General features: G+C 43.8%; 1 protein-coding gene across 3 annotated transcripts in view; it reads left to right on the forward strand.

The window, feature by feature from the left end:
- The window catches only part of ELOVL5 (ELOVL fatty acid elongase 5), a 65,931-nt gene that overhangs the window by 42,484 nt on the left and 10,709 nt on the right, over nt 1-12,738 (forward strand). For all 3 annotated transcript variants that reach the window (XM_077308911.1, XM_077308921.1, XM_077308901.1), the window contains exons 2-4: nt 999-1,065; nt 3,190-3,377; nt 8,466-8,543. In XM_077308911.1, coding sequence (XP_077165026.1) covers nt 1,008-1,065; nt 3,190-3,377; nt 8,466-8,543 — 324 coding nt within the window. In that variant the 5' untranslated portion in view covers nt 999-1,007. The remainder of the gene's footprint in view (nt 1-998; nt 1,066-3,189; nt 3,378-8,465; nt 8,544-12,738) is intronic.

Genomic DNA, 12,738 nt, shown 5'->3' on the forward strand with positions numbered 1-12,738 from the left:
CCATCAAAAAACCCCAGGGCTTCACGAAACCCTGGATGAGAAAGCTGGCCCTAATAGAAGGGTGTCTTTGTGTTCACTGCTATTGGCAGTGGTCTTTCATGCCCAGAGACTGCCCCATATAGATCTGTATGTATCGAAGGCTTGGTGCAAACATTGCAGAGCATGTTCAGCAGGTACCATCCTTTTGGTGTAGTGGTTAGGAATGTGGACTTCTAACCTGGCACACCGGGTTCGATTCTGCGCTCCCCCACATGCAACCAGCTGGGTGACCTTGGGCTTGCCACAGCACTGATAAAGCCGTTCTGACCGGGCAGTGATATCAGGGCTCTCTCAGCCTCACCCACCCCACAGGGTGTCTGTTGTGCGGAGAGGAAAGGGAAGGTGACTGTAAGCCGCTTTGAGCCTCCTTCATATAAGAACCAACTCTTCTTCTTTTCTGTCAATGTGTATAGAGCATATCTGATTTTGAACAACTAAATAATAAAGTTGTGTGCCTGCATTCCATTGTTATGGTTCATTAGCATGTTTCAAACGTATCAGATGCTATGGTTCAGATGAGTTTGGGATATTTGGGGGCTTGTGTGTTCTTTCCCCAGAGGTTGCTGCTGTCCGTGATTAATTGTCCCTTAAAAGCCAACCGTTGAAAGGACTCTGCCCCTACTTCTGCCTTTTACTGAGAAACAAGGTTGAGTACTGGCAATACTGTTTGGTTGGCTAGCAACAGCCACCGAGGGTATTCATCTCTGAAAGCTACAGGCACTCCTTTTATCGTTTGAGGGGGCTAATCGTCCCAATATAGTTGTCTTTTATTTCGGCTTTTTCTGCAAATCTGGGTATATTTCAGGTTTGTAGGAAAACCTGTCTTGTCTGATCATGGCTCCAGTATCTGGATTTAAATGCACACATTTAGCCATTTTGAAAATTAGATATTCTATTATATAATTAAATTTAATCTTCAACAGAAGTTAACATTCCATTTCTCTCTTTCCTCTCTGCAGGTTTTCACAATGGAATCCCTGGATCAAACAATCAATAGCTATCTGGATGTGTGGCTCGGACCAAGAGGTATGTGGTTTTTGTTTGGGATAGGTAGTGCTTGATGGTTCTCAAATATCCTTGAACATATTGGATTCTGCAAAACTTGCAGCATGGATATTGCACAATGGTAACTTGAACTGAAGCACAAGGTTTATCTGAGGAATTGTAAAGGATGTGCTTCAGGATTACCTTTTAGTCTAGTGTTGTTGTTGTTATGTGCGAAGTCGTGTCCGACCCATCGCGACCCCATGGACAATGATCCTCCAGGCCTTCCTGTCCTCTACCATTCCTCGAAGTCCATTTAAGTTTGCACCTACTGCTTCAGTGACTCCATCCATCCACCTTAGTCTAGTGTAGCAGAATATGTTTGGGAAGCATAGCTGTGTACATGCCTACCCGGGGCCCCTCCCCTTCCCACCCACTCCGGGCCCATCATTGGCCATTTTGGGAAGCAGAGGGCAGGGTGACATGAACATGTATGGTCATACCACCCACTAAATGTTTCACAGATTTTTAAAATATATATAAAAAATAATCCCCACCCATTCAGGAAACCCCAGAGTTTCACAAAACCCTGGTTGAGAAAGCCTGGCGTGGTGGAATGTTTGAGCTGCATGGAATGGAACTCCATCAACCATACAAAGAAACATGCTTCAGGAATTTTTATTCTTTTAAGACTGGATTGGATTTTGCCATTTCCTTCTGGGTAAACAACACTTTCTCAGTGGAGCAATCCATGTATGTATGTCTTTTGTTTGTTTTTTTAAAATAAGACCTCTTCAGAAACTTTACAGAACAAAACTAGGAGAGGAGTTTGCCCCATTGCCTGGGAGTTTTGCCCCATTGCCTTATTCCTAAGAGTTTTAAATGGAAACAGTTTCAGCTTGAATCCACCATGCTGCTCTGTCATTAGCTCAAATGGATTTGCATCAGCAGAGTTGACAAAATTGAGTCCACCTAACTTGGCCAGCAAGGCTGAATCCCTACAGTAGAATCTCACTGTTGATGTGGTCATAGGAAACTCTTACATCTAGGAGTGCGTTTATGGGAGCTGCATCTTGAACATGCATTGTTGCCCATCAGCAAAAATGGGAACAAAAATTAATAATAATCATAATGTTGCATTAGTGCAGGGCTTTTAAAACTTTTTTTGCATTCAGGATCCTTTCTCGCCCAAGGAATTTTCACGTGACCCCACGTATATAGGTATATAAAATAGGTATACAAATCAAGCATTTACTGATAATAAATAATAAAGACATTTGTGTAAAAGCAATTCTTTGGTATCCATATAATTTTACCATTTATTAAAGACTAAAGCACATTTGCATACTAATGAGTTGGATGTACTTATTTACTTTTACATAGATAATTAAATCTTGGCCAGAAATTTCCTGTTAGAGGGCCAATTAAAACTATTTAATACAAACTCCCATAAAAAAAAAAACAAATGGACGGAAGTCATCAGGATTTGCAACCCCCACATACAGTTATGCAACCCCAATATGGGATCAGGACCCACAATTTAAGAAGCTTTGCATTAATGGATATCCAAGATTTACATGCAGGCTGTAGAGGTGCTAGCAATTTTAACTGTAGAATTCAGTAATGTTGTGCCTGTGAAAACAGTGAGCCGGGCACCTCTGGTGGGAGTAGAATCTAATAAGGCAGAATACTGCTCATATTTTGAACACCTGATTTAGTGATGGGGAGGAGAAACTAGAGACTGGAAAAGAAGTTTGGAATAGATGTTCCTGGAATCAAGAATTGATTATGAAGGCTAGTATCAAATGATCCCATTGGGAAGCCACATTTTGTAAAGGGAGCATAATTAGTTGTACTTCCCATAGCAACAGGACAATTAAGTAGAACCACGCTACATATGGAGGTTGTTGTGTAATTCCAAACAGTCGACCTTTCTAATTGTATTTGCCAGCTGCTTATTCCCTCAAATTTTGTTGTTAAAACCTTGCTGTACTAGGATGCCCGCATTCTTGGGTTTGGGTGCCATAGTGCATTGGATAGCTCTGTAGTTGGTGCATCTGTATATGTGGCTACGGTGTCCTTAAGAATGACAAGAATTTTGTTAGCTTTATGACATTTGTAGTGCCTAAATGTAGTAACCCTGTGTTTGCTCTTTTTTTGTTTCAGATCCTAGAGTAAAAGGGTGGCTTCTCCTGAGTAATTACACACCTACATTTATTTTTTCTGTCTTATACTTACTAATCGTATGGTTGGGACCAAAGTATATGCAGAACAGACAGCCCTTCTCAGGCAGAGGTATTCTAGTGGTCTATAACCTGGGACTTACGTTGCTCTCCCTTTATATGTTTTATGAGGTAAGAAAGAATTGGCACTTGTGTGGGGTGATTTTGTTTGTGTTGATCTTTTCATTAGGAATTGTGATCTTTTATTTGTGGGCAGAAGTTCTAAGGTATCTGTTTTCAGTCTTTTATGAATGTCAAATTCATGCAACATATTAGAATATCAGATGCAGTTCAGATTGTTAGGTAATAATCTTTTTGCAGGGTTCTTTAGAGGAAGAGAGGGGAAGATGTCACCATGTTCAGACTATTTCCATTTAAAGTGTCCACCATGTCCAGTGCATGCATGTGTACTCATCATCTACCTTTTAACATCCAGTGATCCAGCATGTAAAAAAAACTCCATTATATCCCTTTAAGGGAAAGCAGATCACACTGCTGGCTGCAAGTCATCTATGTATAAGAGATCAGGTTAAGTTAGAAGGGGCCATATAGGTCATTTAATCCAACCCCCTGCTCAGTGCAGGATCAGCCTTAAAACATCCATGATGTGTATCTGTCCAGCCATTGCTTAAGTACCGCCAGTGAGAGGGAACTCACCACCTCCTTCGGCAGCCAATTCCACTGCTGAACTACTTTGACTGTAAGGAATTTTTTTCCTGATATCTCACCAATATTGCTGTACATGTAATTTAAAACACATTACTGCAGGTTCTATCCTCCGCTGCCAATAAAAACCACTCCCTGCCCTCCTCCAAGTGACAACCTTTCAGATGCGTAAAGAGAGCAATCATGTCCCCTCTCAGCCTCCTCTTCTCCAGGCTGAACATTCCCAAATCTCTTAGTCTGTTCTCATAGGGCTTGATCCCCAGGCCCCAGATGCTCCTTGTCGTTCTCCTCTGCACCCTTTCAATTTTGTCCAGCATTAAACATTAAACTTCCAGCATTAAGTTCTCTCTCATTACATGGTAGAATTTATTTTGTGTGGTGGATCAATTACCTGCCAGAAGATATGCAGCCTACTACTTAATCTGTGCACACGTTCTGTCTCATGTATTCTGAGCTAAAGGTCCACATGAAGATGAGGGTGATAGTTGTCCCATACGCATTGCTGAAGAAGGATAAGGATAGATTTTTAAAATCACACCATGATTTTTAAAAATTCCATCTTTTTTTGCAAAACATTCAAAGATGCTTACAGCAAATATGCCACCAAAGCACATAAATAAAATGTCCTGAAATGGCAGTTGAAAAACATAATTTATTGGAAAATATTCTTAATGGTCCAGTACTATATTCGGATGTACTTGGATCATTTCATTGGAGAATTGCACTGACTGTGCAGGTATGATAGGAGCAATTTGTTCTGGTATAATTAGCTTCCATTTACTTTTCCATTTGAATATGCTTGCTGTCAGAGTACATTTTCAAGCAAGATAACATCTGTGGTATGTGTTCAAGTACGAAATATTTTGGCACCAGAGCCATGAAGATGATTTTCTTGCAGCCAGTCATTTTTCATAACACCTCAAATCATGAATATTTTCTCTTCTATTTTCTTCTCTCCTGGCCAAAAGGAGAAGAAAAAGTGAACTCATAATTCTTCCCATCTTATCCTGTGTCCTCTGCCATTTTAAAGTTGGAAATTCAAGTTGCCTTACTGAACTGCTGTGTGTCTAATCCAGTTTATTTAATTTATAATCCTCCTTTCTCCCCAATGGGGACCCACAGTAACAAGTCCCAGTGATGTAGGTCAACATCAGAGAGTGTTGTAGGCTTCAGGTCACCTAGTGATCTTCCGTGGCCTGATTCAAATCTGGGTCTCCCAGATACTAATCTGACATCCTGAACCGCTACAGCACACTGCCTCTCACCGTTAGAATTATAGATTCAGGTGTGTAGCCATGTTGGTCTGAAATAGCAGAACAAGATTTGAGTCCAAGGGCATCTTTAAGACCAACACACATTGTCTGAGGAAGCGTGCATAAACACAAAAACGGTCACCTCTAGAATAAAACTTCATTGGTCTTATAGGTGCCATCGGACTCAAATTTTGTACTGGTAGAACTATAGTTTTTGCTGTAAAAAGTTAGCTCCTCCTAGCATTCCAGCACATGGTGCAACTCCAGTAAAACCTCTTCCCATGCCTCGCTCTCCTTTGCACACACTCAGTTCCAGTTCCCTGCTTTCGGGCAGTGAGGAGGGCTTGAGCAGTACAGCTGGTCGATAATCAGTAGCAGTGGGTGAACTCTCCATCAATCACCTTATCTAGAGAAAGCCTTGAGTCTTTTTAAGTGCTTACAAGAAGATTCCAGGGAGGGAAAAAGAAGTGGGGTTTAGCGCCCTGCCACCTCCCAGTCCCCCACTCCTTTGTCAAGCACGGTTCTCCTCTTCCCACTCAAAGGCTAGTCCCCACTGATGGGAATGGGCGTGATAACATAGGAAGCTCAGGAACGTCCTTCCGCATTAATAAGTAGTGTCCTCTTTTACCTCTCTCAGTTAGTTCCAGACTCCAGTGATGTGTTCCTTCTCAATTGTAGAGTGATTCTGTTCCCTCATCTCCTGTCCCCATTTGCAAAGAAAACACATCCTGAATTTGAAGGAAACAAGGCATTGACCAGCAATGGGGAAAAGCTTTTCCAGACTGAGAAAGCTTACACTACATCCTCCTCCCCAGTTTGTAACTTGGCTTCCATTTCCCAACAACAGGCTGTGTCAGGAGAAATTGGGGTCCACAACCCCAAAGCACCCAACCTGTGAACTGATGTTGGTGGGGCAAATCTTGATCCCGTAGCCACTGATCTCTTTCCCCCTTGTATTTCCACGGCATATATGTGGATATGGGGCAGCCTCCCAGTGGGAAAACATCTGCCTTCTGTGTAGCAAGTCCCAGTTCACTCTCCAGTGAAAAGGATAAGGAAGCAGGGGATGTGAAAAATCTCTGCCCAAAACAGAGGAGAGATGCTGTCTATGAGCGGAGACAATACTGACCTTGAGAAGCCACAAACTTATCTCGGTGTAAGGCTGCTTCAGAGCGCACATTGGTAACGGACTAGAAGATTCTGGGTTGTCCTTCAACTGTTTTCTTAGTAAGAGGGCTGATTGTAGTTGTTGCCGAAAGTGTAAATTGTTGCCCTGACCTGGATAGCGGAGGCTGGGCCAATCTTGCAAGCTAAGCAGGGTTAACCCTGCTTAATTTTCGGATGGGTGACCCCGAGAAACAAGAGGGTCGCTGGGCTGAGGAAGGCAATGCCTTGAAAACCCTATGGTACAACCAGCAGCAGGAAACTTGCCTGGAATGAATTGCCAAAGAAAAATCCCTGCAAGTCAGAGGTCAGATAGCATAATAGGACAGCTGATCATGCCAATAACAATGAAATCAGTTTCTAGAAAAAGTAAGAGGATCTGACTATTACGAATAGCTGCAGATCAGAATGCTGCAGGGTAAGCTGCAGTGAAATTGGCTTGCACAATTCTGTAGTTGCTTGTTGAAGTCACACAGAGTCTGTGGCAAATACTGCAGGGTCGAGTCCTCCTTCCCCGGGAGTACTTCATATAAGGGCTTGCAAGGTAGAAAATGGGACGCTGAATGAGGTTGCTAAGTGGAACCTGGGGGGGGGGAATACACACACACACACAGCAAATGGCACCAGCTGTATTCCTAAATCAGATTTTCACTGCTTTCAAAGGAAAGCTTAGCCCAAACTCTGCCAATTAGTGCCGTGCTGCACACTGGAAGCATTATAAAAATCAGGCTGTTGACTGCTTTTGTTTGCAAAATGCTTGTTTTTATTTGCTGCTAAAAACAGATATGTTTTCGTATTTTCAGTAAAGAAAAACTGACTGCTTATAAATCCTTTGCCGCTTATGTTATATGTGGCTTCAGAGAGTTATAGTCAAGCCTGCTAGTACTCCGAAGAAAGGAGCCTGCTCACGGAGGCCAATGACTATAACTGCTCCTAAAAGGCAGCACAGTTTGTTTGTGGTTAATCCTTTGGGATCACAAATTACTTTCTGAAACAACGAAAGCCTGGTTACCGAAAGAATGTGACCCGAATTCTAAGAGATCAGCGTGGGACGTCCCTGTGCAAAAAGTCTCACTGGGGACTCTAGACGCAGGAATCGTCCGAACTCTGAAGTGTGCCTTTAGAGCATTTTGTTCTGGCAAATTGATTCAATTACACCATTACAATTTAAAACAGCAGCAACAACCGGGCTGTCTAGAGGAGGATTCAAAGAGAGACTAGTAATAAAAAGTCCCACTGTTGATTTGCATGAAACAGTTTGAGCATAGACCTGACTACAGCTTAGGATCTTAACCCCCCCCCCCCTCAGCAATTTGAAGATGCATGCTTTACGCTCTTCAGAACTGTAAGCTTGGCTGTTCTGCAGCAATCAGGGAACTGAGCATTACGTGAAGTTCCACTCATAACTCGTCCCCCCGTTCCTACAGCAGAACTTCATATGGTGCAAATGAGGACAGACAGACTGTAAAACAAGCAGTTGATGAAAAATAGATAAAGGGATCCACCCAGGTTTTTCACTTGACCCTTCCCCTTGTCTTGAGTTGTTTTTGTCCTTGCAGGTGCCGTAATCCCCCAACATAGCTGTTTTGAGTGGGGGGAGGGGGCTTCCTTCCATATTCACTGGAAGAAAAGCTGTTTGGAGTCAACCCAAAACAATTTGGAACACTGACTTTAGTCTCGTGCTGTTTGAAGAAGTCCCTAGTAGAATGTGCAAGAGAATAACCAATTCTAACTTGCTTGATCAGCTACAACAAGTGGCCATTACAAAGACTGGAAGCAGAAGGTAGCGTTGGGTATTTTTAGTGATTTGAAGGTCACATGGAAAGGGGGTTGTAGCATGTGCACTCATCTTACTTTGTGCTTCCAATAACCAAATTTTGCAGTTTTGAATTTCGGGAACTTGTCTGTCCAGGGGCAACTGGGGAACTTGAGAAACATTAATTTTCTTCTACCATTTTTAATTCTCTCTAAACAAAAAATCCTGACTCTGTTCTCGGCTTAATATCACTCTTGGGGGCTTTATCTAAGATCTCATGGTGAGCACCTTGGTCACTTAAAGTACTGCATTAAAAAATTTGCAGCAGGTAAAAACAGCCCTGCCATCAACAACTGATTTCATTTTTCCCATTTTTACTAGCTGGTGACGGGAGTATGGGAAGGAGGATACAGTTTCTTTTGTCAGGATACACACAGCGGAGGTGAAGCTGATATGAAGGTAATGTTATACATTATGAGCTGACTCAGTGACTTTGCTTTGTCCCTTGCATTGTGAGTGAAGGCCGTTGCTCTAGTAAAATGTACGTGCAAACTTGGGAAGGGCATGAACTTTTCCGTATTGGTGTAGCTGAAGTTTTCTGGCTTAGTTTTCAGTCGCTCTAAAGGAAAAGGGAAGGAGGCAGAATAGTCTGTGCACTGCAACAGTCTCCAAATATAAAGTACAGTGTTTTCCCATTATGCGTACCAGCATTTTGCTGTCAAAGACACATAAGAAGCGCAGTCCGCCATGTGATTGTCTTCCGCCGATGTCTTTGGAAATCCTGGCTTAGAAGCATTTTAAAGGTAAAGTTAAAGTTATCCCCTGTGCAGGCACCAAGTCATGTCTGACCCTTGGGGTGACGCCCTCTAGCGTTTTCATGGCAGACTCAATACGAGGTGGTTTGCCAGTGCCTTCCCCAGTCATTACCGTTTACCCCCCAGCAAGCTGGGTACTCATTTTACCGACCTCGGAAGGATGGAAGGCTGAGTCAACCTTGAGCCGGCTGCTGGGATTGAACTCCCAGCCTCATGGGCAGAGCTTTCAGACTGCATGTCTGCTGCCTTACCACTTTGCGCCACAATAGGCTCTTTTAGAAGCGTTTTAGGGTTGTGCAAGCCCCAACTGCTTTGAATGGGTCTGACTCCTGGATAGGGAAAACATCATTTAGTTCTCCAGCTCCAACCTAAGGAGCCTTCAGGGGCTCTTCTGTTGGAGGAAAGCATTTGTGCTTTGCTTAAGTGGAATACATGTCATGGAATCCAGAGAAGGATACTGTCTGAAATAAATCTGCACTTGGGGCCCTAATTTAGGATTGCCAGTCCTTTCCTGGAGACTGAGGTGGGGGCAGAGAGAGCTGTTGGGTAGCCAGCAGCTCTGAGGCACAGTCACTTTGGGGAAAGCTCAGATTTTTCCCAGAACTGATGCTTTTGCCTCTCTTGGAATCACCAGGAACTGTGGTAAAAACATAGATTTCTAGTGACTCCTAGAGAGGACTGACATTACTTTTTAGAAATGATGTTCTGTCATCACTATGATGTTTTTTAAAAAGTTCTTCTGCTGGCCGCTTGAGTGCCAGTAGGCAAGGCCCGCTGGGGTCAACAGATCTCCTGGTACCAGTGGCCACATAGTACCTCTAATTCCTTGGGCAACTTTGCTTTCTCTCTTCCAATGGTGCACGGCCATGGCTCCAGAAAACTTTGCTGCAAGTAGGCGGAGCCTGCCCCCTCAACGGTCATGCTTGATGCTGGCAGGGGCTCATAGGAATTGTAGTCCATGGGCATCTGGAGAGCTACAATTCGGCCACCCCTGTATAAGAGGAAACACAGTCATTATTTGGGAGGTCGCTTCCCTCTTCCTTTTCCTAGCTGCCTTTCCTCTAGCACCAAGGGCTACTACTCAATGCTAGTGGAGAAAGGAAGAGGAGGGGATGTCCCCCATTCTCCCGTCTCACACTTTGAAGGCTACAACTCTGAGAAAAGGTGATCTACTAAGATGAATCATCATTAACTCCGTGCTCATTACTGCAGCCCACAGTTTTTTGATCATTTTTCAAAAAGAGCAGTACCTGGAAGCTTACCTTGTGTGACTTAAATAATCTTCATGTTTCCATGCCTCCATTAGGTATTTAAAGTGGCGTTTGGCATTGTTATCTTGCATTTTTTTTTCACATGGAACTTACATATACGCCTAATATAATATTATGGTTATCAATTTGTAGCGGTCTTTGTTGTTCAGTTTGTTTCCCTTTTGCCTTTGTACTAGGACTTCTCACCCCTTTTCTGTTCTTGAGGGTTGAGTGAGACAGATCAGTCTTGGTATGCTCCTTTCCATGCTTCTTGCCCCCCCCTCCCCCCCTGCTGTCTCATTCAGGAAAAGGGAACAATGGCAGGCATCAGAGTGCAGTCCCAAGACATCTTTATTGCTGCCTTGGCCTTACCAAAGTGACGGAGGACAGCTTGCAGGAAGGTTGAGGATAGCTTTGCACACCAACTGAGACTGCTGGGATTGCAGGATTCAGCATTCTGAGTCAGTGCAAAAACTCCACTCTGGAATCCATTGATCAAATGGGACCGTGCATCAGCCCCGTGTCCAAAACACCTTCTGACTGCAGCCAAGGCAACTAGGAGAGGGTTCTTACGCTCCTCTCCCCATGAACTGAAGTGAATTCCAAACCCTGCCACGTGTTCAGCCCTTAATGCCAAAGCAAAAGGATAGCTGTGCTGGCAATCCATTCAGGGAATTGCTTCCTCCAGCAGCGAGCGAAGGCAGTTGCCATGTGAACGTAAGAAGAGCCCTGCTGGATCAGACAGAGGGAGCCCATCTATTCTAATATCCATTAGCAGGGGAGGCGGGGGGTTGCAAATGGCCACCAGGGCAAACTCTTTCCCCAATAGAGAGAGAAGGCAGCCTCCTGTATCTTCCTGCTGCTTGTGATAATCAGATTCTCTCCCCTGTAATCCTAAGTGATCACCTCTCCCCACAGGATTAGGCAGTAATCTTTTCTCAGCGGCCTAAAACAACAGCTCCTCCTCCCTCATACGAGGGTTGCAGTTCTCACCACATCACATCCCTCAGTCACTTGTTGACACTCGGGTTTCCCTCGGGCATTCTGGTGTTTGATGTAGCAGACCAGCTCACCTCCTCATAGTGCTGCTGGACAGCAAGGAGAAGCAGGCCCCTTCAAGTAGGCCACAGGAGAGCTTTGTGCACTTGGTTCTGGTTTGATGCGGAACTTAATGGAAATTTAACAAGATGGCTGTGGTAATCTTGCCCTTGGTGAAACACAGACCTAGATGCTATTGCAGAGGAAAACCGGTTCTTCATGGCTCCATGCGTCCCACAACTCTCTTCAGGAGCATGCTTCTGCATGTGTATATTGAACCTGAATAGTTATTTTCTGTGCGGGGAAGACATCCAGCACAGACACGGTCAAAGCGATACTCTCTGGATTTCATAGAATCATAGAGTTGGAAGGGGCCCTACAGGTCATCTAGTCCAACCCCCTGCTCAACGCAGGATCAGAAGAAGATCCTTCACATGTCAGTTATCCACTTCCAGCAGTCGGACTCCTTTATAAAAGGTTTTCTGAATTCTTCAAGCAGTCATAAATTCTAAAACATAAAATAATTTAAAATCTAATTCCGGTTGGCACGTTAATACTTGAAAATTATGCTTCCGATTGTTACAAGTGACAGAAACTGAAATCGTAACCACTTGATCTCCTTATTTCCGGTCCTTTTCCTTCTTAGTCCTAAGCCCTTCCACCAAAATGCTTACTAACATTTGCAAGTGACAGTCTAAAAGGGGAGTCTGTTAGTAACTAGTGACATAGAACTGAGCTGCTGATATCCGTCTGGAGGATTGTGTGAAACAAGCCTGCAGTTTATGGCTCATTATGTAATACGATAAAATTAGATCACAAGGCAGTGGCATTCTAAGACTGAAAAGAGAGAAATGAACAAGTAGTGAGTCTGCAGAGAAAATGGTTGCTTTACTGAACCCTCCCATAGATGGCTGCTTTTTTAGGTTATTGGTGAGGCATCCCAGGGGAAAAGCTACATGTAGAAACACCTGTGAGCTTGTTAGAGTGCCCTCTTCTTAGAGTCCTCGCTATTTGGTGTTCTCCTCCTCTGTGGATTAGTATATTTATTTTTATTATTGGATTTCTATGACTGCCTCTCTTGGCACAGCTTTCTAGGGGCCGTTTAAAACAGAAATTACGTACAGACATAATAAAATGGTGTAACATTAAAAATGTCTGGTGGGAGAGCTCCTTTTTGCAGACCCTTCAGAACTGAGGTAGTTCCTGTAGGGCCCACAGCTCTTCTGGGAACTCATTCCACCATGTTGGGGCCAGGACCGAGAAGGCCCTGGTCCTGGTTGAGGCCTTCTGGCTGGGGATGTGGTCAGTTAGGCGGTCCCTCAAGTGGGGGCGGTGGTGTTCAATGTTTTAGTTTTCAAAATGGCAGCCCAGTTGTGAGGACAGAATCAAGGTGAATCCTGTAAAGTGCATTGTGTATTAAAATGCGCAACTTCATTTTCATAGGAAAGTCAGATGGGAGGAATCTTTTCTGAAGCTTTGAACCAAAAACTGAACTTTCAGGCTGCTCATACACAACCCCGCTGAAACCAGCTTGGATTGCGGATAGCGATG

The sequence above is a fragment of the Paroedura picta genome, chromosome 1, assembly GCF_049243985.1.
Source record: "Paroedura picta isolate Pp20150507F chromosome 1, Ppicta_v3.0, whole genome shotgun sequence".
Lineage (NCBI taxonomy): Eukaryota > Metazoa > Chordata > Lepidosauria > Squamata > Gekkonidae > Paroedura > Paroedura picta.